Below are 25,165 nucleotides of genomic sequence, written 5' to 3'. Positions count from 1 at the left end.
AACACATTCCTTTTTTATTTTATTATTATTATTATTATTATTTTATTTTAAAAGTCGGCTTTTACTTTTAAGTTACTTGTGAGTCATCACCAAAATTGTGTTCATTGAGTTAATTTTAGTAGTAGCAGTAATACCAATTACATACACTCACCGGCCACTTTATTAGGTACCCCATGCTAGTAACGGGTTGGACCCCCTTTTGCCTTCAGAACTGCCTCAATTCTTCGTGGCATAGATTCAACAAGGTGCTGGAAGCATTCCTCAGGGAGTTTGGTCCATATTGACATGATGGCATCACACAGTTGCCGCAGATTTGTTGGCTGCACATCCATGATGCGAATCTCCCGTTCCACCACATCCCAAAGATGCTCTATTGGGTTGAGATCTGGTGACTGTGGAGGCCATTTTAGTACAGTGAACTCATTGTTATGTTCAAGAAACCAATTTGAAATGATTAGAGCTTTGTGACATGGTGGAAGTAGCCATCAGAGGATGGGTACATGGTGGCCATAAAGGGATGGACATGGTCAGAAACAATGCTCAGGTAGGCCGTGGCATTTAAACGATGCCCAATTGGCACTAAGGGGCCTAAAGTGTGCCAGGAAAACATCCCCCACACCATTACACCACCACCACCAGCCTGCACAGTGGTAACAAGGCATGATGGTTCCATGTTCTCATTCTGTTTACGCCAAATTCTGACTCTAACATCTGAATGTCTCAACAGAAATCGAGACTCATCAGACCAGGCAACATTTTTCCAGTCTTCAACTGTTCAATTTTGGTGAGCTCTTGCAAATTGTAGCCTCTTTTTCCTATTTGTAGTGGAGATGAGTGGTACCCGGTGGAGTCTTCTGCTGTTGTAGCCCATCCGCCTCAAGGTTGTGCGTGTTGTGGCTTCACAAATGCTTTGCTGCATACCTCGGTTGTAACGAGTGGTTATTTCAGTCACTGTTGCCCTTCTATCAGCTCGAACCAGTCTGGCCATTCTCCTCTGACCTCTGGCATCAACAAGGCATTTCCGCCCACAGAACTGCCGCTCACTGGATGTTTTTTCTTTTTCGGACCATTCTCTGTAAACCCTAGAGATGGTTGTGCGTGAAAATCCCAGTAGATTAGCAGTTTCTGAAATACTCAGACCAGCCCTTCTGGCACCAACAATCATGCCACGTTCAAAGTCACTCAAATCAACTTTCTTCCCCATACTGATGCTCGGTTTGAACTGCAGGAGATTGTCTTGACCATGTCTACATGCCTAAATGCACTGAGTTGCCGCCATGTGATTGGCTGCTTAGAAATTAAGTGTTAACGAGCAGTTGGACAGGTGTACCTAATAAAGTGGCCGGTGAGTGTATATACTATTAAACATTTTATTTTATCTTCAGTAAAAGTCAGTTTGTGCATTCACCTAAGAAAAACCAAGAGTGTTTTTGATTGTTTGATCGTGGTAAGCACACATGCTCCAAAACATAAAGTATGTAGATCATGTGGGCACTTCCTGTTTCTGATCCACCTCTCTCTCCCTATCATTTCCTGTCCTCTCTCTACCCTCTTATAAATAAAAGTGGCAAAAGGCCAAAAAAGGTGGAGGTCTTCTCGGCAGAGGCAGTCTGAGCAGATGCCGCCTTGGACAAATGACAACCGGTGATTTACACACTGCCCATTTTCCATCAGAAGGCTGTTTGTTTTTCGATACAAGTGACCAACATTACACAAGTCTAACACACTTTCCTAGGGATAATTGCTTGTTAGCTCAATTTCACTTATGGCCCCTTAATAAAACCTAATTGAATTAGTCCCACCTTTGCTGTTCTTTTAGGTGTTTACGCTTCTCTGGTGGCCCTTGTAGCCCAGAAACAGGATAATGTGTGTCCCCTGCATGCTTCAGTTAACATGCTGTAACTCAAGGCTGTCAAGTGAATGTTCTTTGTACTAAATAAAGAAAATCTCAAAAAATAGATAAGTAGTCCTGCGGTCGCCAACATCTAGGAGACCACTAACCAACATAGGTTTTATGATGATAAAAACATGTTGTTTTTTTCCTCCTTCCTGTTAAATGTTAACATCATGTCCTCATACCTCAGTGGTTCAGACAGGATTTCCAAGTGAAGAAGTAAAAGCGAGAGGAACACGCGAGGATCTACGTGGGTCGGCTCAGGCCTTTTGTCTTACCCAGAACCTGCGGCAGGCTTTTTATTATTGAATTGGTGAGGCTGAGCTCTGACGGGTGTGAATAATGTGGAATGTGGGCTGTGGCGGCTGTCAGCCATTCTGATGAAGAGATCTTCCCTATTGGTGAGAATGAACTTCTAACCCCACATCCTCTGTGCCGTTCCCCTTCAGCTGTTGGACTGCTTTAAAATAACGCTCACAGAGGTGCGCTCGCCAGCCTCCCAAACTCGTTTAAAAGTGCATTATGAGACTTTCAACAGGTCAATGACCCTGACAGGTTGCTGACCAGTAAGCTGATGCATCAAAGTTTAGGTCAATTTTTTTTAATTAATTTTGTTAAGGAAGGACTCAATAAATTGTGTCACAGTACACATACAAACACATATATATACACTCACCGGCCACTTTATTAGGTACACCTGTCCAACTGCTCGTTAACACTTAATTTCTAAGCAGCCAATCACATGGTGGCAACTCAGTGCATTTAGGCATGTAGACATGGTCAAGACAATCTCCTGCAGTTCAAACCGAGCATCAGTATGGGGAAGAAAGGTGATTTGAGTGACTTTGAACGTGGCATGATTGTTGGTGCCAGAAGGGCTGGTCTGAGTATTTCAGAAACTGCTAATCTACTGGGATTTTCACGCACAACCATCTCTAGGGTTTACAGAGAATGGTCCGAAAAAGAAAAAACATCCAGTGAGCGGCAGTTCTGTGGGCGGAAATGCCTTGTTGATGCCAGAGGTCAGAGGAGAATGGCCAGACTGGTTCGAGCTGATAGAAGGGCAACAGTGACTGAAATAACCACTCGTTACAACCGAGGTATGCAGCAAAGCATTTGTGAAGCCACAACACGCACAACCTTGAGGCGGATGGGCTACAACAGCAGAAGACTCTACCGGGTACCACTCATCTCCACTACAAATAGGAAAAAGAGGCTACAATTTGCAAGAGCTCACCAAAATTGAACAGTTGAAGACTGGAAAAATGTTGCCTGGTCTGATGAGTCTCGATTTCTGTTGAGACATTCAGATGTTAGAGTCAGAATTTGGCGTAAACAGAATGAGAACATGGAACCATCATGCCTTGTTACCACTGTGCAGGCTGGTGGTGGTGGTGTAATGGTGTGGGGGATGTTTTCCTGGCACACTTTAGGCCCCTTAGTGCCAATTGGGCATCGTTTAAATGCCACGGCCTACCTGAGCATTGTTTCTGACCATGTCCATCCCTTTATGGCCACCATGTACCCATCCTCTGATGGCTACTTCCACCATGTCACAAAGCTCTAATCATTTCAAATTGGTTTCTTGAACATGACAATGAGTTCACTGTACTAAAATGGCCTCCACAGTCACCAGATCTCAACCCAATAGAGCATCTTTGGGATGTGGTGGAACGGGAGATTCGCATCATGGATGTGCAGCCGACAAATCTGCGGCAACTGTGTGATGCCATCATGTCAATATGGACCAAACTCCCTGAGGAATGCTTCCAGCACCTTGTTGAATCTATGCCACGAAGAATTGAGGCAGTTCTGAAGGCAAAAGGGGGTCCAACCCGTTACTAGCATGGGGTACCTAATAAAGTGGTCGGTGAGTGTATATATATAGTATGTAGTATCTTGGAGACATTCAGAGCCGTTGGTTGTAGCAGCGTGTGCGGTGGCCACTCCCACTCATCCTGCAGGAAGTTGCTTTGATGGCAGGCCTGTTGACTCTGGCGATTTCAGTGCTTTGAGGAGTCAATGGCAGACACAGGACAAACAGCTTTTTATGAAGTGGTATGAAGTTATCTGCTGTCTGTGAGTCTGGCCGGGCTGGTGTTTTACAGCAGATAACTGCAGGCCTCTTGCCTCCATATCAGCTCTGCGCCACCGGCCGCCTGCGCTCCTCTCTTCGCCGCACATTAGCGCCTGTCAGTGGCCTCGAGTGTGGCTGAGGGTTTGCAGGGGAGGCCAGACAAGGCCAGATAACCGTTGGCCTGCAGATCAAAGGGTCTCCCTACAGGCCGTTCAGATAAAGCAGCTGTATTTCATGCAGCAGGTATCTGTTATAGAAAGACACCCCGGTAATGCCATGCACTGTCTGAAATGCAGCATCATGGGAGACAGACGAACTGTGCATCCTTCACACCCCCCCTCCTTATGCAATATCTATTTTATTGGCCTAGGTGCTTATTGCTGGGGGAAAAAATGAGCCCACTGTTTTTGTTTGAAGTCATATTGGCCCACAGTGGTGTTTTTCAGGGGTCAGTCATTTCCTCTTCGCTATCCCTGTCAGAGGAAGGCAGAGGGGCTCGGCTGGGGCTTGAGTTGCTATGTGTGCCAGATGAAACACAGATAGCTGTTTATGACCTCCGAGTTACACCAGTATGGCCATAGACACTTTTCAGGTTCATTATGTATTATGACTTTAGACTTACAGAATTGTTTTCAAGCCAGCACGATGTTATTCTTATCAATTTACTAAAATCATCATAGATATCATACAATAAAGGACAGAAAAATCATAAAGGACAGAAAAAATGCAGTTTGCAGTGATAAAATTAACTTGTAATGAGCTTTAATGCAGTGTGAACTATGAATCAAAATGTTGAACTGTTGTTCTCTATCGTTTTTCTCTGGCAGGCATGTTTGACCGCAGCGTCACCCTGCTGGAGGTGTGTGGCAGCTGGCCTGAGAGTTTCGGACTGCGTCACATGTCCTCTGTGGAAGCAACGGAAGAGGGCCTGAAGGAGAGGCTGGCAGATGCAATGTCTGAGTCGCCCAGCAGAGACATTGTAGGCTCTGGGACAGGTGAGCACATACACTCTCACTAATGATAGGGGTGCACTAATGCAAGACATATACACTGGGGAGGAAAAAAATGTGTTGTTGTTGTAAAGTACGTTTTACAAGAGAATTCTATTTAGAATAGTATTAGTCTTTAAAATGTTCCCATTTAATTCAATGCGTTTATTTTTACACCAATTTTTTTTTCAGTGTAGCCAATGAATGTAAGATAACATACCCTTAAAAGCAACAGTTAACGTCAAAGATTTAAAAGGATATTTCATGCAAAATGTTTAATTCTGTCATAATTTATTCACCCTTAAGTCATTCAAAACCTGTATGACTCACTGTTCTGTGGAACACAAAATAAGATATTTTGAATGATGTTTGAATAACTGTTCAAATAATGAAAGTCATATTTTCTCAAAATATCTTAATGAAGGTAAGTCTAAAATTCTATGATGTATTTGAAAGAAGAACTTTGAATATGTAATGATAACTCGGGTATTAGTTTTCCTTTTCATCCGCCAAGTTTGTTCTTCTCATTAGTAGCTCATTAAGTTCAAAGGCAAACTAACTCCCTCGAAGTTAAAGTGGTAAACCCTATTTTGTTCGATTTGCTCTTGCTAATACCTCCAGTGACTATGTGAATCAGTTACTGATCCTCAATCCTGTTTGAATTACGCTGAGATAAGAATACGTCCTGGCGTATTTACGTGATTTCTTGTACAGATCTTGGAAAAGACACATTTCAGAGGTTTTACAATAACAAATTAGGTCATTCACATTGAGGGAGAGACAGAGCGAAATGAGGGGGGAAATTGCCACTCTTGACAATCCAAATGTTTAACTCATTTAGGAAGCTGCTGCTCTCTGGCCCTCCCCCTCGTCTGAACAAGACTTTCTTTGATATCTGGGGAAGATGGAGGTTGGATCCTGGACGCCGCTGCTTGGAGCAGCGAGGTCACAAGGCCCTAATGCATTTAGCATCGACTGGCCCTCTCTCGTAGCGCGTCTATTAGGCACTAATTTGATTTGTACCTATTCATTTGCAGTCCCTGCAGCAGCACCGAGTTGGCCTTCTCCATAATTGGTTCTGTCTCTATTTTTGCATCATTAGATTAAGCCCGACTCCCGGACACTTGTAGTCTGCGCTTGTCCGTCCATTTATACAGCCTAATGTAACACAAAATTCATTACTGATCACATTACTCTCAACTTTTGGCCCCACGGGCTGGCGGATGAACGTAACGTTAAGCATCTCCTGAAGCAGGAAACCCAGAGTACGGATGAAAAATGGATTGTGGCGAGAGGCTCTAAATAAGCAGCATGGTGGTGGGGGACAGGGTGCTGGAGCCTCTGATGAGCACTAGCCATTGGTTATGTCAGTCTATGTCTTTTTCACCCAGACGTCCGGCTGCAGTTAAGAATCAGTGCCAGACATTAAAAGATCAAGCCATTCCCATTTGAGTCTTTGTTGAAGGTACCGCCTAATGTGGCAGTAAGTGCTGAGAGTAACGGCCGAATATTGGTAATTACCCTATAGTCATCCAAAGTACCCTCTTCATTTGTTGTCATGGGTCGTGTCTGGGTTGTGTCTAGATGGCGACTCTTGTTCTGTGAAAAGTCTGTGAAAAGCAAGATTCATGTGCAACAGCGTGTTTATATCTTGACTAAATTTGACAGTGTGTAAAAGAATGTTATGAATTTGTTGATTTTAATAGACATGGTACATCTTAAGAAAAAAACTGAGGATTTGTGAAGGCAATGTGACCAAAAGTTAAGAAAATTGTATCAAATTGGCATCACATTTTCAAATGTTTATCACAAAATATTCTCACTGAGGCTGCTTTTATATGATCAAAAATACAGTAAACACATTAATATTGTGAAATATTATTACATTTTAAAATAATTGATTTTTATTTTAATGTTTTTTAAAATATAATTTATTCCTGTGACGGCATTTTCATCAGCCATTACTCCAGTCTTCAGTGTCACATGATCCTTCAGAAATCATATTAAGAAGCTGATTTTCTGCTCAAGAATCATTTCTTATTATCAATATTGAAAACAGTTGTACTACTTAATACATTTTGGAAACTGATACATTTTTGAAAAATGTTAAATTTTCTATTCATGTTATATATATATATTATTGTGTGATTTTGGTAAATAATCATTATTATGAGTAATGGTATATTTTTATTTATTTATTCATTGGTCTCTAAACTCCCCAGACCCCAGTTTGAAAACCCCTGCTCTAGTATGTAAGTGCCATAACACTATTCTTAGGCTTTTCACAGAATAAAGTTTGCCATCAAGACATGACTTTTTGGCTGATGGGCGAATTATCTGATCGGTTGTAAAGCAGTGTTGGGATTGTGTTGTTAAGTTGTGGATGAGCCAGTGCATCTGCGTATGTAATACCTGACCAGCTTTCTTTGTAGCTGTGGGACGCCCCATTTAAGAAGGCAGGTTCAGCCCGGGAGCTTCTTTGAAGAGTCCAAAGCAGATGGTTCGACACTTAGCATCTCCTCACGCACAGGCACTTCTTCAGAAGAGCATTGTAGCGTCAGGGGACATATCTGACTCTTCTTCTTCTTTATCAGTCACTAACTACTTCTCCATGTTTCATTCCATCCATCCACTTCCTCCAGTCCTCGGTTTTCCCACTCTTGTCTGGCTGACCATCGATGAAATTGGGAGATTTCATTGCGAGATTTCATTGCGAGCTGGGAATTTCTTCCCATGCAGGTGATATGGAGTGAATCCAAGACTCCCAATTTACCGTAACACAAGGCTCCTAACCTAACAGAATGGAATGTAAGAGAAAACTCTTGAAATCTTATAATTAGATTTCAGCCAGCGGCATAAAGTTGCAAATTAGATTTTTCTCATTGGTGCTAACCCAACGTAAATTCCATTTAAGCAGGGGGAAGTGGACAGGGCTCAACCCTGTCAGCCGCGGCTGCCCTCCCCACACCACCGCTGCCAGTGTTTACTGAGGTTACACACAGGGATTATGTCTCTGTCATTCCTCATTACTCCAGCTGCCCCAAAAAACACATTTATATCTATTTCCCCGTTAAGCCTACAGCACTGTGAGCACCCCCATCGGCCTTACAGAGCTCTCCGAAAGTAGTAGTGATGTAGACATGACTCTTAAAAATTTGATAATGCTAATACGTTGTCTGCCTTTAAACGAAATGCTGCAGCAACATTTTTCTTTTACGTTTGATTTATTTTAGATTCATTCTGTTTGAAAAATGATTCACTGAATTTATGTACAATTTGTTTTTTGTAGTGAAATGTTTAGTATACTATACTGCTGTTTGTGCTTTGGTTCAGTTATTTAAATTAGAGTTTTTAATTAAATTACAAATTTATTACAAATTTAGTGTTTCAAGTTAAATGTTTTTACCCTAATTGAGATTCCCATTGTTCCCAGTAATGTAGTCATGACTTGTAATGTATATATATATATATATATCAATGTATATAGTGTAAAAGTTGAAAGGACTCCCCTTTCTTCTCTACTGAACCAAATGTGTTCTTTTAAAATGATTAAGGCCGATGGGTTTTTGTGCTCTTGATGGAGATCCCACAATAGCTTCATTGTGAAGAGGATGTTAGCGACAGCTCTCAAGCACCCTCTCTTTCTTTCTTCTTATTCATCTTCATCCTTGAATATTCAGTTCGACCCTCAGGGCACATCTTTACTGTCAAAGCGAAACACGTACGTACACTCTGGAAAATAGCATAAATCCACACACAAAGACTCTCTTTCTTGACTGTAGTTGAACTGCTTTCATTTATGAATATCTAGTCACAAGCTATAGTTTCGAAGTAGCCTCCCAACACTGTAATGCACTCTAAAGCTTCATTACAGAAGCATTTACATGCCTTCCGCTTAAAACAGTCATGCATGGAAGCTGGTGAAAGAAAGAACACTTTTACGTGAGCATAGTTTTCCCAACATAAACGGACACATACATGCTGTGACCACCACTGAGCTGACTGAACTGTGACCGGCTGAACTTAGGATGATTAGAGCTTTTGTCACGAAACTAGGAACAATGCACTTACATCCGCCAGTAACACTCGTCTGTACATACTTCTCCAATGGCCAGACACTCCAGGGCGCCAAAAATCTGTCTTCCTTTCGATTGGCTGTTAGCACTCGTGAAAGAAGCAGGATGTTTGTTTTCCAACCTCTCCAAAGTCATCAAAACATTCGTCACTTACTATTTTAGCCGTTGCACACTAGTTGTCAAAATTTAAGTTTATAAAATTGTCAGGTTCTGTTTGAACTGGCTTTATGGTTGAGTTAATTATCTGACATGATGGGATTGGTTATTAGTTGACTCTCACGCACAGAAATCGACAGAAAGTTACAAAAGATTGGAATGACGTCATTCAGAAAATCTGCAAGCACTCGCGGTTTTGTTTATTTAATATTTTGGCTAATTTGATTATATGTTCAGCTATTAATAGAATGTAGTATTCTCAGCTCAAACATTTTTACTGTTTTAATTAATTCTGCAAAAGTCCACCCTAAATCAGTGCAGAAATGTGAATGTCTCCCTGCTGACTGACGAAGCTGATGTTTTGAGCTTTATGTTGAACTTAACGTAAATTTAAATGTTTGTGTGCGAATGCTAACACAGAATGATCCTCACCCGCTACTGTATATATCATTCATGCTAACAGAAAAATTGAGTTTTGATTTACGAATTAGGCATGAACATGAATCAAACAGGCTTTGAGTTGGTGATATGCAACAGGCATATTTGCATGTCATTATTCCAGGTACTGTGATGGAATATAGCAGATTATCCCAGTGTACATTGGTGTAGATCCACACCGGCTTACTGAAAACCCGCCATTGTTTGCTTACCTGGTTAATGACAGTAATATTCCCTGTTTAAATTGGACTGACTCACAAGTATTTTTTTGCCAAATAGTTATCTATTATCAGAGAGACCGTTCCATATCTTAATGTTACGGCTCATTTTTAATGTGGCACGATAACCATCACTGGATCAACAAGACACAGCTGAAAGCACAGCAGCCCAGTCACTCGCCGTGCAAAGGACTTAGTTTGCGCTAATCAATCATCCGCCACCTATACGCAGTACACGGACGATGGATTGCATAAACAAGCCCAGCGCTAATCTGGGTCTGCTCAATCTCCTGCCAAACCAAAGTTCCTCAGTGGAAGTGTGCTGGACCATGAAGTTGCGCTGAAAGACTGTAGCTTAGGTAGAACTGTATAGCTGCTCTGAAATGCCTGGTGCATGTGAGTTTGGTAAGTGTTCCTGCTCCAAAATACATCCATATGTCATTTAAATCTTACTTATATTTAATCTACACCTTTTTAAACGGCCTCTCTTCCAGCACACTCTTCCAGGGCAGGCGTGATCATAGGAATATTAGGTCCATTTCTGCATGCTGTGTTGATCTGACCTGTGGAGCTGTTGCTGAAGATAGGGCCTGCAGCTCTCAGTGATTTTACTGTGCCATTGACCCTGATGTTGAGCTCAGCTGTAGCTGACATCGTTACTTACACTCTCTGAGACGAGGAACACAAATACAGATATCTCTGTGGTTATAGCACATAGCTTTATAGAGAGAGAGAGAATAAAAAAAGAGGTCAGTTCCAGTGTTGGACTATAAAAGACAGTAGAAAGTGAGGTGGTATTAGTGCATGGTGAGGTGGCCAGGAGGGGAATGAAGTGTGAAAACAGGAACACAATCATTATTTCCTCCCTTCAGCACTCACCCATTCATCCCATGGTCAGTCTCTTCAGTTCAACCAAGGGTTTGAGAGTAATGTGCAGCGACAGGGTGAGACGATGAAGAAGAGTTCCTGCATTCAGAGCCTCTCTTTCTCTCTCCGCCCCAATCCGTCAGTGACACATTGGGCCTGGATATCATTTTAGCATTTATCCCCTGCTTTTTTTCTTCTTTTTTTTCCTTACTGTTCTTCTAGCCTACAAACTAGTTGCTAAGACAATAAAGAAAAGGACAGAAGCTGGGACTGAGGGTAGAAACCGAAGCTTGCAGTAAATGGGCTTTTTGTGGGATTTTTTGAGACTGCACTTAACAGCTCGCTCAAGGGAGCGACAGTCAGAAAATAGCGGCAAAGATAGCGGAAAGAAAGAAGAGAGAAAGAAAGCGAGACAGCTGAGGGGGTGGAATGAGCACTTTTAAAAGATGTTCCAGGATGTCTAGACATGGTGTTGGTGAAACATGACGAAAGCGTCAGGCATTTGAGAGCGCCGCAAATGGAAGCAAGAGGCAGGTGTCGGTGAGACATGCTGCGTGTCAGGCCTGCTCAGAGCTGCGATTCCACAACTGATCCGGACTCGTAAGGCATTTACTGTGTTTAGCCTCTCAAGAGTATGAAGAAGAGTTCATTATTCAATATTCACATTTACCTTCCTCTTTTCTTCTCTCCTTTCTCACAAACTCTCCCTTCCTCTCCTTTCACATCTACACGTGTGCTGTATATATATCAGTAAAAGAGGTTGCATGAATTAGTGATAGAGGACATAATGGAGGGGTTTCTTGAAGGCGCAGCTGAAAGGCGTTACAGCGCTAACGTTCCGCACCGATATGAGATCACTGACCTGACTGCAGCACTTTCCAGGAAAGTGAAAAGAGGAGAGAGGACGTGAAGCAAGTGAGGGAGGGAGAGTGTCACTGTCACTGCCTGTGCCGCTACCTCCCTTTCACACACACACACACACACACACACACACAATGCTCTAATGGCCTCACACTTAGAAAAGCACTCACACACGCCTCTCTCAGTGCTGTGAATAAATATTTTCTCTCTTTCTTCCTCTAGAGGCGTTCCGGCATTTTCAGGTGATCGTGCGCTCAGAGGACAACATCATTTAGTACTATTATTTAATTGCTTAGTGATGATCTGACTAATGCAAAGCAAAATGGCAATTATGCAAAGCAGAAAAGCCATTGCTGTTTATTTTCTAATGTGTTTGTGGCTGGTAGATGAAAGCTCAGATTTAAAGCGCCGTCGTCCGGTGTGGTGTTGGTGAGCATGTGCGAGCTTGAGCTTCAGGGCGAGTGAGTGAGCAATGGTGCTTTTCACTGAAAGACCAGCTGAGTGCAGGATTCCTCCTTGGGCTACAGGGCTTTAGTGAACCTCACTCCATCAGAGAGAGTGTGTGCGTGTGCGTGCTTGTGTGTGTGTGTGTGTGTGTGTGTGTGTGTGTGTACTGGCCCCACATCTCAAGATGCTTGGCATGGTGTACACGGCCGTCATGCTGACCGTGCCCATCAATCAAAGAGACATAAAGCAATATGGACAGCAATTAAATCAACTAATTGAATCAAAACTCAAATTAAGCCACCAGCCTGAGTGGTTTGTAATTGTAAATGGCATGAGCCTTCCATCCCACTGGCTTAAATTTGAGACCTGCGCCTTAAGCAACTATTTAACCAATTACTCTGCTAGCAGTAATAGACCTTCTTAATGCTGGCAGAATCTGAGTGATTTTGTTTGACTTGGGTTTTTATTCAGAGGCTGTGGTCTACTTGTAGCCCGTGCGATAAATTAAGAATCAGTCGTGTTTATCTTAATGGATTTTGGCCACGTTTTGCCCATTTAGCACATTTGAAAAGTTTGCTATCACTGTATACTATTCTGAACCAGTTCAAATAAACCAATTGGTTTACAAAAGAAGTCGTTTGAAAGTCATTAGTGGTGTTGCTAAGGCAAGCGTCCCTAAAAAGTGCACGCCCACATTTTCAGCTCGACTGCCCCTGGAAGTGTTTTCCCCTTTCATTGTTTCCATAGAGATTCTTCATGCTAGAGTTCTAAGGCATGATGCAAGCCAACCAGCTCCAAGGTGAGCCACAACGTTACAAACTTTGATTTGAAGTTTGAAAAAAAAAAAAAAAAAATTACAACATTTACTGTAATGAGGGAAATACAATAAGCACTGCAAATGCAGAAAATGGCAGTCAAAAGTTTGGGGTCTATAATTTTTTTGAATAATTGAAATTAAGTTTTTTTTTTTATTATTCAGCATAATCATTTGATTAAAAGTGACATTTATAATGGCAAATACATTTTTAATGGAAGATATTTTTAATTCAAATAAATGCTGTTTTTTTACTTTCTATTCATTAAATAATCCTGTAAAAAACATATCACGATTTCCACAAAAATATTAAGCAGCGCAACTGTTTTCAAAATTGATAATAATAATAATAATAATAATAATATGAAATGTTTCTTTAGCAGCAAAGCAGCATATTATAATGGTTTCTGAAGGATCATGTGACTCTGAAGACTGGAGTAATGATGCTAAAATTTCAGCTTTGCCATCACAGGAATTAAATTGTAGCATAAATTCTAAATTTTAATTTATTATTGATCAATTATTATTTTTGATCAATTAAAATCGGCCTTGGTGAGTATAAGAGACTTCAAAAACATTACTTCCCAAACTTTTGATTGGTGTATTCAAATGAAAATCAATGGAAAACAGTAAAAGTAAAAATCTAGTTTATATTCTGCATTTGTAGAAATAGCTTGAGCCACTGTTGTATTAGACACGGCAGACGTTAGCATCATGTGTCCGAGAACAACGTTTCGTCTCACATTTTCTCATTTTCTCTTGCTCTTCCGACTCATCCGTCACCTTCGCATTATTTCAGTGAAAGCAAGGAAAGGAAAGAGTATATCTGAGAAGAAAAAATGAATCATTTAAGCCTATAAGTGTATGTGTGGAGAGTCATTCACACCTCTGTGGTAATGCTACACTAGAGCCTCGTTGAGTTCGGACATTACATGCAGGAACATGAATATGCTTTCATTTCGACACGCACTAAACTCACTGTGTTCTAGTTAGAAACACGGCAGCAAAGTGAGATCTGAAAGTGTGGTCGTGTTCATAAATGTGATTAATTTTTTAGGACTGTACGTTTTATCATCCATAACTCATATTGCTGTCTGTCACAGTCCTACTTTTTAGGCTACACTCACTAGATTTCTTTCTGGAAAAAAAATCTTGTTGGTTGCTATGGCGTTGCTAGGCAGTTGTTAGAGTGGTCGATGGTAATGAAAAGCACTTTCTGTGAAACGATCATGAAGTGAAAGAGTTTGTTTGGTCTGTCTTACGTTTGTAGCCTCCGGGCCGTCTGCATGCAGAGAGAGGATGTCTGATCCCTCACACGCATCACTGTGGCCTCCACCAATAACTCGGCTCTGGTTCTAATGAGTAAATGAGAAATGTGCCCTTGCTGGAGGATGGTATGTGCCAGGGCAGCAGAGGTTACAGTAGGTTTTCATTATATGTAATTGAAAGCACAATGGAGGCCAGCCACCTTTACCTGCACCGCTCTTGAACGTTCATTCTGTATTACCATGAAATATGGAGACTATCACATGTGGGCTGGGCTGAATGATTGAAGTTCTTGCCTTCCGTCCTCTCTGATAGGGTCTTGTCAGTTTGGCACTGGACTTTGCTTCCAGTCCGGAAAGGGTCACTCACACACGTGACTATTAATAGCCCAGACAGAATGAGTAAACTGGATACAGGATGAGGTCCTGTCAGAGTAATAGTGTCCCATACACACTCACCATGCCCCTCAGCTGCTAATGTACACCTTTTTACGAGGATGGCTCTCTTAATGGCAGCTTTACATTTGAATGATAATCTCAGAGGGGCTGTGAAATAACTATCAACTTATCAACTGTGTGTGTGTGTGTGTGTGTGTGTGTGTGTGTGTGTGTGTGTGTGAGAGAGAGAGAGAGAGAGAGAGAGAGAGAGAGAGAGAGAGAGAGAGAGAGAGAGATTTTGTGTGTGTGTGTGTGTGTGTGTGTGTGTGTGTGTGTGTGTGTGTGTGTGTGTGTGTGTGTGTGTGTGTGTGTGTGTGTGTGTGTGTGTGTGTGTGTGTGTGTGTGTGTGTGTGTGTGTGTGTGTGTGTGTGTGTGTGTGTGTGTGTGTGTGTGTGTGTGTGTGAATTTACATAGTTTTATACACATACATATATATATATATACATACACATTGGACCTTGATACATTTTCCATCACACTTAATACATTTTTCCTGGATCTCTCAATCACCAGCAGCTTTATATTGTATGAAATGCATCTATAATCTATCTATATACATAATATATAGATGATAATAATATGCTGTTCTAAATATACAATAAAATACGATTCTAAATAAATTGTCATGTGACAAAGATTTCTAAATTAAAGAGTTTGCAGATTTTCAACCAGTTTTGTTTTGCAACAATGTCGGTATTATGTAAATGAACAGTTTGTACTCTTTCTGTGTTTCCTGCATCCAGATATCCAAAAAAACACATAATTTTGTGTCATCCGGCACACTTTTCATAGCTCTTATTAAAACTACAGATAGAACTTCCGCATTTTTGTATTCCCACACACGACAGTCGGCACCCAATTTGGCACCCAAATTAAGAAGTGCATTGTGGGTGTTGAAGTATTTAGCATCTAAGTCTTTTGCCAAATTTTTTTTTTAAGTCTGTCTTGCCAGCAGTGAATTACCCCTTTAAGGAGGCAGCACAGGTGAGTGGGGTAGGACTGACACATCTTACCCCACTCCAGGGGCAGATCTAGAAAATTATTTATAGGGTGGCTTGAGGAATGTGAGGGGTGGCAACACCAAAGACAGCAAGCATTCGATCATCCATACTTAATCTGTACTCTATCATCTATTCTACATGTATACTATAATTAAAAACAAATTATAGCCACAAATGGCAATCATCGGGGTCCAAGCACCAATGGCCCCTTGTGAATGATTAGCGATCCAATTGAAATGTATCTTATGATGTGGTTTGATTCAAGTTGGAAAAGTCCATTTTGAATCTTCACTGAAAGTTAGGGTTTAATGAAACAGGCAACAGCAACACACAAGTGTCAAGAAGGGCAACTGAATTTCTTCTTCTACTTCCTCTTACTGTTAGATTAAAAGAGAAAAAAAAAAACTGTATAAAAATGTTTACTGTCGTAAGGCATGTGATCATAACATATGTGGTGTAAGTGTGGACTCATATTCAACATTTCAATTTAGATGAATCGCATGTCATAGGATGTCACTGGACAATTTCAAATGAATGTGAAGATATCATTTGTAGCTCAAAACCTTATTTATGTGAAGCATTTATCTTAAGGACCTTTTCATTTTTATAATATATTTCTATAATACGGGTAGCCTAACTTTATACCACAACAGTAAATAAGTGTGTCTTTATAAAATTTTTACAATACATATTATCTTGAAAAATATTAAGTTTTATTGTGGTCTGTAAAAGTTAAATAAACATTTAATTATCTGTAAGCATTCCACAGATTTCTATATACACTAATTATATAAAACTATACTGACAGTATATCATAGTTATACAAATGAACTAGATAAATGCATTTATTTCCATTCAAATGGATGGAAACTGATAAAAAAATCTTTAGGCTAAAAAGATTCCCTATCCTGTGGCTTCCTCTAGTGGACAACATTAAAATCACAGCCTTTGTCTTTCAGTTGAAATGGCTGATAGTTGTATATAATTATTTTAAATTTCAAGAAAAGTTTGTCTTTCTAGTTAAGATTTGATTCTTACCTAACTCTGCTATTAGTTTCTGTGATTGGAATCTTGTTATTGTTTTAATTGTATAAAGTCGGATGGCAAATATATCTATGATGACTATCAGGACGAGATTTGATTTCTCTAATTTTCTGATTCACGAATAAATGGAAAAACAATTGAACTGGTCTACACTGGTTGTGCTGTGTGTTTTTGATTCACCAAAAAGAACCCGTTCATATGAGAGTCACCTGTTAATAAAGTTTGCTATACAGAGTGTGAGCAACCACACAGCAGATCTTTTTATGTCATCACATTTAAAGCGCAGCTGGTACAGAAAACACTGGTTACATTAATATTTTAAACTGGGATAAATCTGGAGTGGCACTGTGGCAATAGTTTTTCTTAGGGTGGCAGTTGCCACCCCAGTAGATCCGCCCCTGCACCACTCACCCCTACACATGCATTTAGCATGTCAGGCACAGAAACATGACCTGGAGAGAAGATTGACAAGAGACTGCTAATCAACTGCAGATGCGTCCACGCTACGATTTAAGTGCAAACAAGAAACTGAACTCTTAAAGGGTGTACATCAGAGTAAGTTACACACTCTGTCCCATTTACAACCCCCCTCTCGCTCTCTCTCCCTCCCTCCCTAATAATGGGGGCACAAATTGGGTCCACTCTCTCATTGGCATTTACACTGGCACAGCAGTCTGATGAAGGGCTCTTTTTGTGCTTTGATCCTGTTTGGTTTCCATCTAATGATCAGCTGACTCCTCCTCAATGAGCTGCGCTCAAGCCGCATGTTCTCTGTCACCGAATTGTGTTCTGCCCTGAGGGAGTCTAATGTGTAAGCATGCGCTGGTTACCCACAGCAAACAGCGTTCTAGGATCTAGAAATGTCTGTGCCACGCTGGACTGGTGTTTACTGCCTGTTTGATCATATTGGAGCCTGGTTTCTGGGGACCAGGCACTCGTGGTGCAGCCGCAGGGGCCCCACAATGATCAGACATGCCTCCAGTGATGCAGAGAGAGGGAATAGAAGCAGACAGAATTTCACAGTACGTGTAATGTCCATATAGTCAATGAAATAGATTTAGGGGTTAGATTTTATAAGTGTTTAATATAAAAGAGAAGACTGCTGGTAGAGATAATGAATTAGATGTGTATGTTTTACAACTTGTGACTTAACCAATTTATAACGTATGCATGTAAAGTAGCTGTTTTTGTACTACTGCTTGTGTTTATCTATTATAATTTATTTTTCATAATTTTATATAGACTTAATAAGACAAATATTCCTATCTTTTGGTTTTCGTCCATCAAATAAAATCCAAGTAAAATTTTTATTATAAAAAGAAAAATAATTATATAATTTTATGAGCTACCATTTAATTAGTAAAATATTTAATTTACTGCATACTACTATAAATGAACTGCTTTACAAATTAATGGTATGTCATATTATCCTATAATTAATTAAATGTATTGGATTTTACTGTAATTGTACTTCATGTAATTATATTATTGAAGTGTATATATATATTTATATATATATATATATATATTATGGTATTTTATATAATTATACAGTTAAAGAATTCAATTTATTGGATTTTACTGTAAATTAAATACATATTTTATTCACGCATTTTATGAATATATATAGTTCCAGTGAAAACAAGAAAATTGTGAAGTTACTCATACCATGATAAAAGATTCTGGTCATACTCCTCACCCCTAGTGTGTGGCGTCATTATTTACACTGCACTAAGGCCAAGAGCACAGTTTCCAGCGGAAACTTATCACCACTGGCTCTCTGCCTTACATGCAGATTCACAAACAAACACACACCGCCTGCGGTCCACAACAGTACATTTCTCCGGTGCAGGTGTGGGCCCTGACCATCTGCGTCCTCCCTGTAATTAGCACAGCGCTGCGTGGCATCATGTTTATTTGCTCCGAGTGGTGCGTATGCCCATGATGCGAGCGGGTTTGGGCTCTGCCACACTGTGTGCCTGTGCTATCTGCTGGGCACATGAGGAAAAGCAGAGTCACCGTCTCTTCCCTGGCACACTTCTTTAGCTTTGAGCCTGTAGAACAGGATTTACGAGCACCTGTCTCAGGGGTATGTGCACCAAAGCAAACAAACAGCTCCTCTCCTCCCCCACGAGCGCAAATCATCAGGGGGAATGTGGCCACCCAGTACCTGCTATCATTTTAGCACCGTACAGTGTGTGTGTTTGAGATGTTCTGTATACACACCAGATAAAAACTGAAAAATTATGGGCACGGCCATTCTGCCTCTGATGTATGTTCAAAACACTGCATATATCTCAGCGGTTATGAGTCCCTGCTGTCGGTGACTGTGTATACGATAGACAAAGTTTAACAACATGTAACATCCGCAACATATACAATACAAATCATGCTGAGAATAACACTCTCCACAAGGTGCCAAAACACAGTCTTTGTCCTTTATATACACAAATATGTAGGGCCCTAGCACCGATGGTGCGATAACCCTCTTGGAATTGCTCTGTTTGTTATTTATATATATATATTTCTATTTAAAAATTTCCTTTTTTGTTTTTGATTCAGTTTATTTATTTATTTATTGCTTTTTTCCCATTTGATCACACACTTTCACCATATTTTAAAGTGTCTTATAATGTATGGTTTTATTATTGATAGCATTGTGTATATCTCTCTCTCTCTCTCTCTCTCTCTCTCTCTCTCTCTCTCTTCTAGCAGCTTGTTTTGAGAAGTGTGGAAATTACAGTGACTTTTATGGAGGTTTTTTCAGGCCGCAATCTGTTAGCTGCACCATTAACTAAAGATTAACTTATTTTAAAGATAATTTAAACAAATGCAATGTGTCTTTTTTTAGATTGTAATATGTAATATTTTTAAAATCAAGTCATAATGACAATATTCAATCCAATGATGATTCTAATGAAAAGTACTTGGGTACCTGAGTGACCTGTTGCCATGGTTACTTCTTCAGGGGAAGACCATTTATCTTTGTATTTATTGACCTCAAAGATTCTTTTAAACATTTTTTAAAAGAAGTCTCTTATGCTCTGGCTACATATTTTTAATAGAACGGTAATATTGTGAAATATTATTATAATTTATAAGTAGTGTTTTCTTTTGTAATATATTTTCAAATGTAATTTATTCCTGATTGCAAAGCTTAATTTTCAGCATCATTACTCCAGTCTTTAGTGTCACGTGATCTTTCCAATTATAATATATAAATATAAATCATTCTAATTGGCTCGTTTGCTGCTCAAGAAACATTTATTTTTATTATCAATATATGAAAGCAGTTGTGCTGCTTAATATTTTTTGTAAAAAAAACACATAAAAGTCTATCACTTTTGAACAATTTTGCCTGTTTGTTCTGATCTCATTATCCACTTTAACTACAACATGTTTTTCTTTTTTCTTTATTATATAATGGTCATTTTCCCAAGATTCTTACACAGTCCTGACATTGTTCTGAAATCTCAAGTATTGTTCCGCTTTTGAACCACCTTGTTCTTCCCTGCATTGCAAACACTTCATTTATATTTAATAGAACTGAACAACTACAAGTAACTTGTGGTATCTGTGTATTTATTTAACTAAATTCTACTAAATTGACACTCTTAAGATTAACACACCTTTTACAGTAATACGGTGAATCACTTAAAATCTTTCCTGTCACCAAGCACTGCAATGTTCCTGCATAACCGTGCGAATCATGTTTATGTTGTTATTTGCTTCATCTTCCTCTCTCTCTCTCTCTCTCTCTCTCTGTTTTGAATGCAGCAGAGCTGCAGAGGGAGGGAAGCATCGAGACTCTCAGCAATAGTTCTGGCTCCACCAGTGGCAGCATTCCCCGGAACTTCGAGGGCTACCGATCCCCTCTCCCCACCAATGAAAGCCAGCCCCTCAGCCTCTACCCCACCGCATTCCCCTAAAACCAGCCGTCCCGCCCAAGGAAACCTCTCTGTCGCAACCTCTCAAACAATCTTGACAGTACAACCACAACACATCACCCCATGAGAGAAGCCACACTCTCTCTCTCCCTCATTGTGTTTTCATACCATCCTGCTCAGCGATATCTTTTCTCTATTCTTTGAAACGTGAATTTTCCTTTAATCAAACTTGCCATGCAGGAAAACCCTGTTCAATGAGGCCCAGAGTTAGCGTCCTTTGTCATTCACTCCCCTTGTAGATTAATTTCAATGTAGCCTCCATCTCAGACTGAGTGCACGTATATATTAACCTTGATGGGTGGGATGTACCTTAGAAGGGATTGTTGCCACTTTTCTCAAAGACGTGTCATATTACCAATATCATTTTCAAAAGAAACTTCCAGTGCGTATCTTTACTGAGTGTGTGTGATAGAGAGTGTGTGTTCATCCTGATTACCTCTCAGTAGTTGAGTTTAGGTTTGAGCTTATAAAGCGTTATGCTGATTTTTTTTCTCGATCAACACATGCTATCATTAGACAAATAATATGTTTTAGCAGATGTACTGTAGTTAACGTTTGAATTGATTTTAATTGTATAGGTAATTCAAATTGGTTATGTTTACAATTTATTCTTGTGTTACATTCTAGTGTTTGTTATTCCACACATTTCTTTCTGTATATTTGATTCGATTGTTTTGAACGAATGTCCGTTCCTTGGACTTCTTCTTGGCTTTATAAATTCAGTGGATTCAAATGATTCAGATAACTTTCAATTTGTGGGTAAATGTGAAATGTATTGATTCTTTCAAAAGGGAAGTTTGTTTGCTAATGCTTCCGCGTTTGATCGGCTTTATAGGATGTGTGCGAGGCTGATATTTATCGAGGATCCACAGGGAGTTTCATTCAGCTCAGGTGATTTAGACACTACCCACATTTAAAAAAAAAAAAGTAGTTCCATTATTATGATCATTATCATCAATATATCATTTTGTATTCACTTGTTTATTGAACTATTTTAAATTGCTCTGTTTGAAGAATGTCTTTTAAGTTGCTTGACTGGATGTAACATTTTACACACACACAACTATTGATAATTACCAATTAAACTGATATAAGAACTGTGAATAAACGGCCCTAATCATCAGCTTGTCAGACAGCTTAAAGAGCGGCTGTTGGCTGACAGCTCTGTGCATGTTGAAAGTAGCCAGAGAGGAAGAGTGATGGGGTTATTCAGCATAATTCATAACGGCATGACTTTCAATCTGAATGCAGTGCACATGCTTTGAATGGACTACAATATTTTTTGTAATAATTCTTGCGTAATGTTATCTTGAAATAGGAATTTATGCAAGTGAATTGAACAAGTCTTCTATACATTTGTGTGTTTGCTTAAAACAGTATTTGCATTTTGACTTTCACAGTTCTTTTCCCTTGTTAACCTACCTTGCTTTCTCCTGGATATATTTGTTATACAAAAACAATAAATGCATTTAAATGACGAGATACAAATCTGGGCTCGAGGCTACAAATCTCAATCACTGCTTTTGTTTAGGGAACTGTTTTTTATCATCATGAATCAAGTCCACAGGCTTCAGGAGACGGGCTGAGATTTCCTCCGCCGCTGCTTTAATCGCATGCGTGTAAGCTGATATTGATATTATAATTTATAATTATATAAATTTATCAACGTTATAAATGTGCTCTTAAAATATTGAAATATTTGAGATAGGTAATAATATATAATAACAGATGTCATTTTCTTTAATAACACAATTATTTGATCATACAACTTAACCTGCTGCCCAGTGGACAGACAAAACCACTAACAAAGTCATTGTTGTGTCATCACAGTGATCTTTATTGTGCCGAGTCAGACAAGCAGAGATATTTTGCATGCAAGGAAGCAAGAGGTAACTTTTTCCACTATTACTACTGAACTCTTAATCCTCACCAGCATCTTCAGGTGTCTTCTCAACACTCTCACCTTACACACACAATCACCCTTAAACAGAAACACACAGTGACTCGAAGCAGTCGTCTAGATGGTGTGGAGGACGGTGGCAGACCTCACACTCTCCGTCTGAGAAGGTCAGTCCTCGTTTCTTTCTGTCTCCCTCCAGACCGCCAGTGCCACCTTATCACCGGAGCGACAGCCTATAAATACCAACAGAAGATAGCAGGCATTTCAGTGAGGAGCGTCAGAGGTTTCCTCCTCTCTGGGTCGGGGTCAGGAGGCTGCTGTGTAAATTAGTACATTTAGTTAGAAGCATTAATCTATGAACAGTCTGCCGTTTAGTCACTGTGGCACTGATACACAATCTACCAGAGTCACTCTGTCAAGGTGGTTGGCAATTCATGTAAGATTTTGTGGCTGTTTGTTCCAAAACACTCCCCCACACTCCATGTATCCCAATGGGAACGGTCTCCATTCAATAAAAGGCTGTTTTCTGGAACGGCTGCTGGTCTTTCCCCCCTTCGGAGGTCGTTCATCTACTATTATTTGAAAAACTACTATTTGAACTAATGTGACTGCTCCTCCAGAAAACATAAGATGTCTTTAAGGGGATAAAAGTAGAGAAAACCATGAAGTATCTCAACCACCTTAGAATAAAGTATTTTACTGTATACTTTCACTGTTTTCTTGTAGGCATTTTTCTTAACATCAAACTTGTTTTTCATCTTCTATCTTCATGAAGATATCGTTTGGCCTACCACCAGTCTTGTTTTTCCAACTTATCCTTAGAAAAACACAATTTGATTGAAAAAAATATATATGGAAATAAAAGCTCATATTTTGTAATAGCTATTTTGATTATTTTATTCTCATTATGAATGTTTTTAAATTTGAGTGCATGGACCTGTTGAATTAAAAAGACATCAACCTTGTTAATGTTCTAATTTAAAAACATTATTAATAAACACCAATCAAGTGTCTCCTTTTTTTCTTTTCTTTTATTAGTAGGGGAAAATCTTACATGGTCAACCCTGTTACTTCAATTTTGTACAGAATTGAAATATAGAAATCAATTTATAAATCTCAAATACCTTGTTAGTGTTATGACCTTAAAAACACAAGCTTTACATTAAACTGTCAACTCTGTTACTTTTTACTATCCATGTCCCAGCATGTACTAAAATGTTTTTGATCACTCGTTACCATAGAATGTTCTTTAATAAATTAACATTACAAATCCCTTTTTAAAATGAAAAAGGCGGCATTTCGTGGAATAACAAACTCATGACAATCTATTTGCGCGGATTTTGAGTCTAACGAGGGAGCTAAAGTGTTTTCCATAATTTCTTTGCTGTAGCCTATGCTATATAGGCCCATTTACGACTTAGATATGTATATACAAAATAAATACTTAAAACATGTGGATTGGAAGTTGTCTGTTGCCTTCCCGTAAGCCGTAGCGCACTTTTGTAATCGCTTTGTCTTCTAATATGTTATTTGTCAATCAGACGAGACGTGGAGCCTATAAAGCACTCATCTCTTCAACTGTTTGAGAGACAGTAAACTGAATAATGACTGGCAGCTCCTGAGGGATTTAAAAGGGTCAGTGTTGACATTAATGTGTGACACACACACACACTTATTTCAATTAGCTGCTGAATAGCCTCGATTAGATCAACTTATCTTCAGGATCCCCACACCTGGACGCGCATCTCATCAAGTCCTAATCGAAACATGGGCGTCTGAATGCTGTTTACTGCCTTGCGATACAGTAAGAACAATCTTTATTTATCTTCAAGTCATTCTCACTGAATAGCGCCGGATTGATTGTGAAAGGGTGGTTGTTTTATATTACTGATGTCCCCCCATCCCTCATTTACTGTCCTCATTAATACAATGAGAAGTTAACTTTCCTATTCGAAACTTTCATGTGAAATCTGAAGAAAAACATTATTTAGTATTTTAGGGAAAGTGTAAAGTATATTTAACAACATTAAATATAAAGTCGGAAAAACATTAAGTTCATGCAAATAATATTTTGACACTGCTCGAGACATTTCTGATTGGAGGTGATACAATGACTTAAAATGCATAAGACTATAGCCTAATTTAGGCTACAAGTGTCCACTTGAGAGTAAAAAAAAGTTATTTGCTTATTATTGTGACTTGATATGATCACCAATGAGTAAAGTAAAGGTCGGCTGAACCGATTAAAGAACATCGATAATTCCTTAGATGTGCGTGACATTAAAAAGAGTAGGCCTAATAAAGAGCGACCAATCTATAGTAGCCTATTATTAAAATAACAGGATAACTGCACGTGCCACAAAAGGAAAATAGATGAACATTTAACGAATGATACGTCTAATTTTATTTCCCTCGTATTTAAATAATACTAATAAAAAAAACATATGGCCGATTATTAAAAATACTGTATGGAACGATGTGCTCAATGTAAAAACTAAATCAGATTGTTTAATTACTTCTTTTTTTTTCTTTTTTTTTTTTTTTTGGTGCCAAAGTTCAAATCAGTATTTCTTTTCAGTTGAAACATCGAGTAAAAAGACAGAATTTGTTATTAAATGTTAATTGAACGGAATCAAAGATGTCAAACGTGATGAAACGAGTTTAGATCACCCTGGTTAGTGTATCACTACATCAATTTAGGAAGTAATGCAATTTTTATCAACCACAAATAAC

General features: G+C 39.3%; 1 protein-coding gene across 5 annotated transcripts in view; it reads left to right on the top strand.

Annotated features, from left to right (window-relative positions):
- bcas3 (BCAS3 microtubule associated cell migration factor) overlaps positions 1-20,927 on the top strand; it is a 256,157-nt gene extending 235,230 nt beyond the window's left edge. For 3 of the 5 annotated variants that reach the window (XM_056271170.1, XM_056271172.1, XM_056271169.1), the window contains 2 exons: positions 4,799-4,966; positions 20,363-20,927. In XM_056271170.1, the coding sequence (XP_056127145.1) occupies positions 4,799-4,966; positions 20,363-20,514 (320 nt within the window). In that variant the 3' untranslated portion in view covers positions 20,515-20,927. The remainder of the gene's footprint in view (positions 1-4,798; positions 4,967-20,362) is intronic. The other 2 variants (XM_056271173.1, XM_056271171.1) reach the window with 1 other exon arrangement.
- The last annotated feature ends 4,238 nt before the right edge of the window (positions 20,928-25,165 follow it).

This window comes from Rhinichthys klamathensis, unplaced genomic scaffold, assembly GCF_029890125.1.
Source record: "Rhinichthys klamathensis goyatoka isolate OS25496 unplaced genomic scaffold, OSU_Roscu_1.1 h1tg000311l_1, whole genome shotgun sequence".
Classification (NCBI taxonomy): Eukaryota; Metazoa; Chordata; class Actinopteri; order Cypriniformes; family Leuciscidae; genus Rhinichthys; species Rhinichthys klamathensis.
This window is presented reverse-complemented; position numbering and strand designations above follow the sequence as displayed.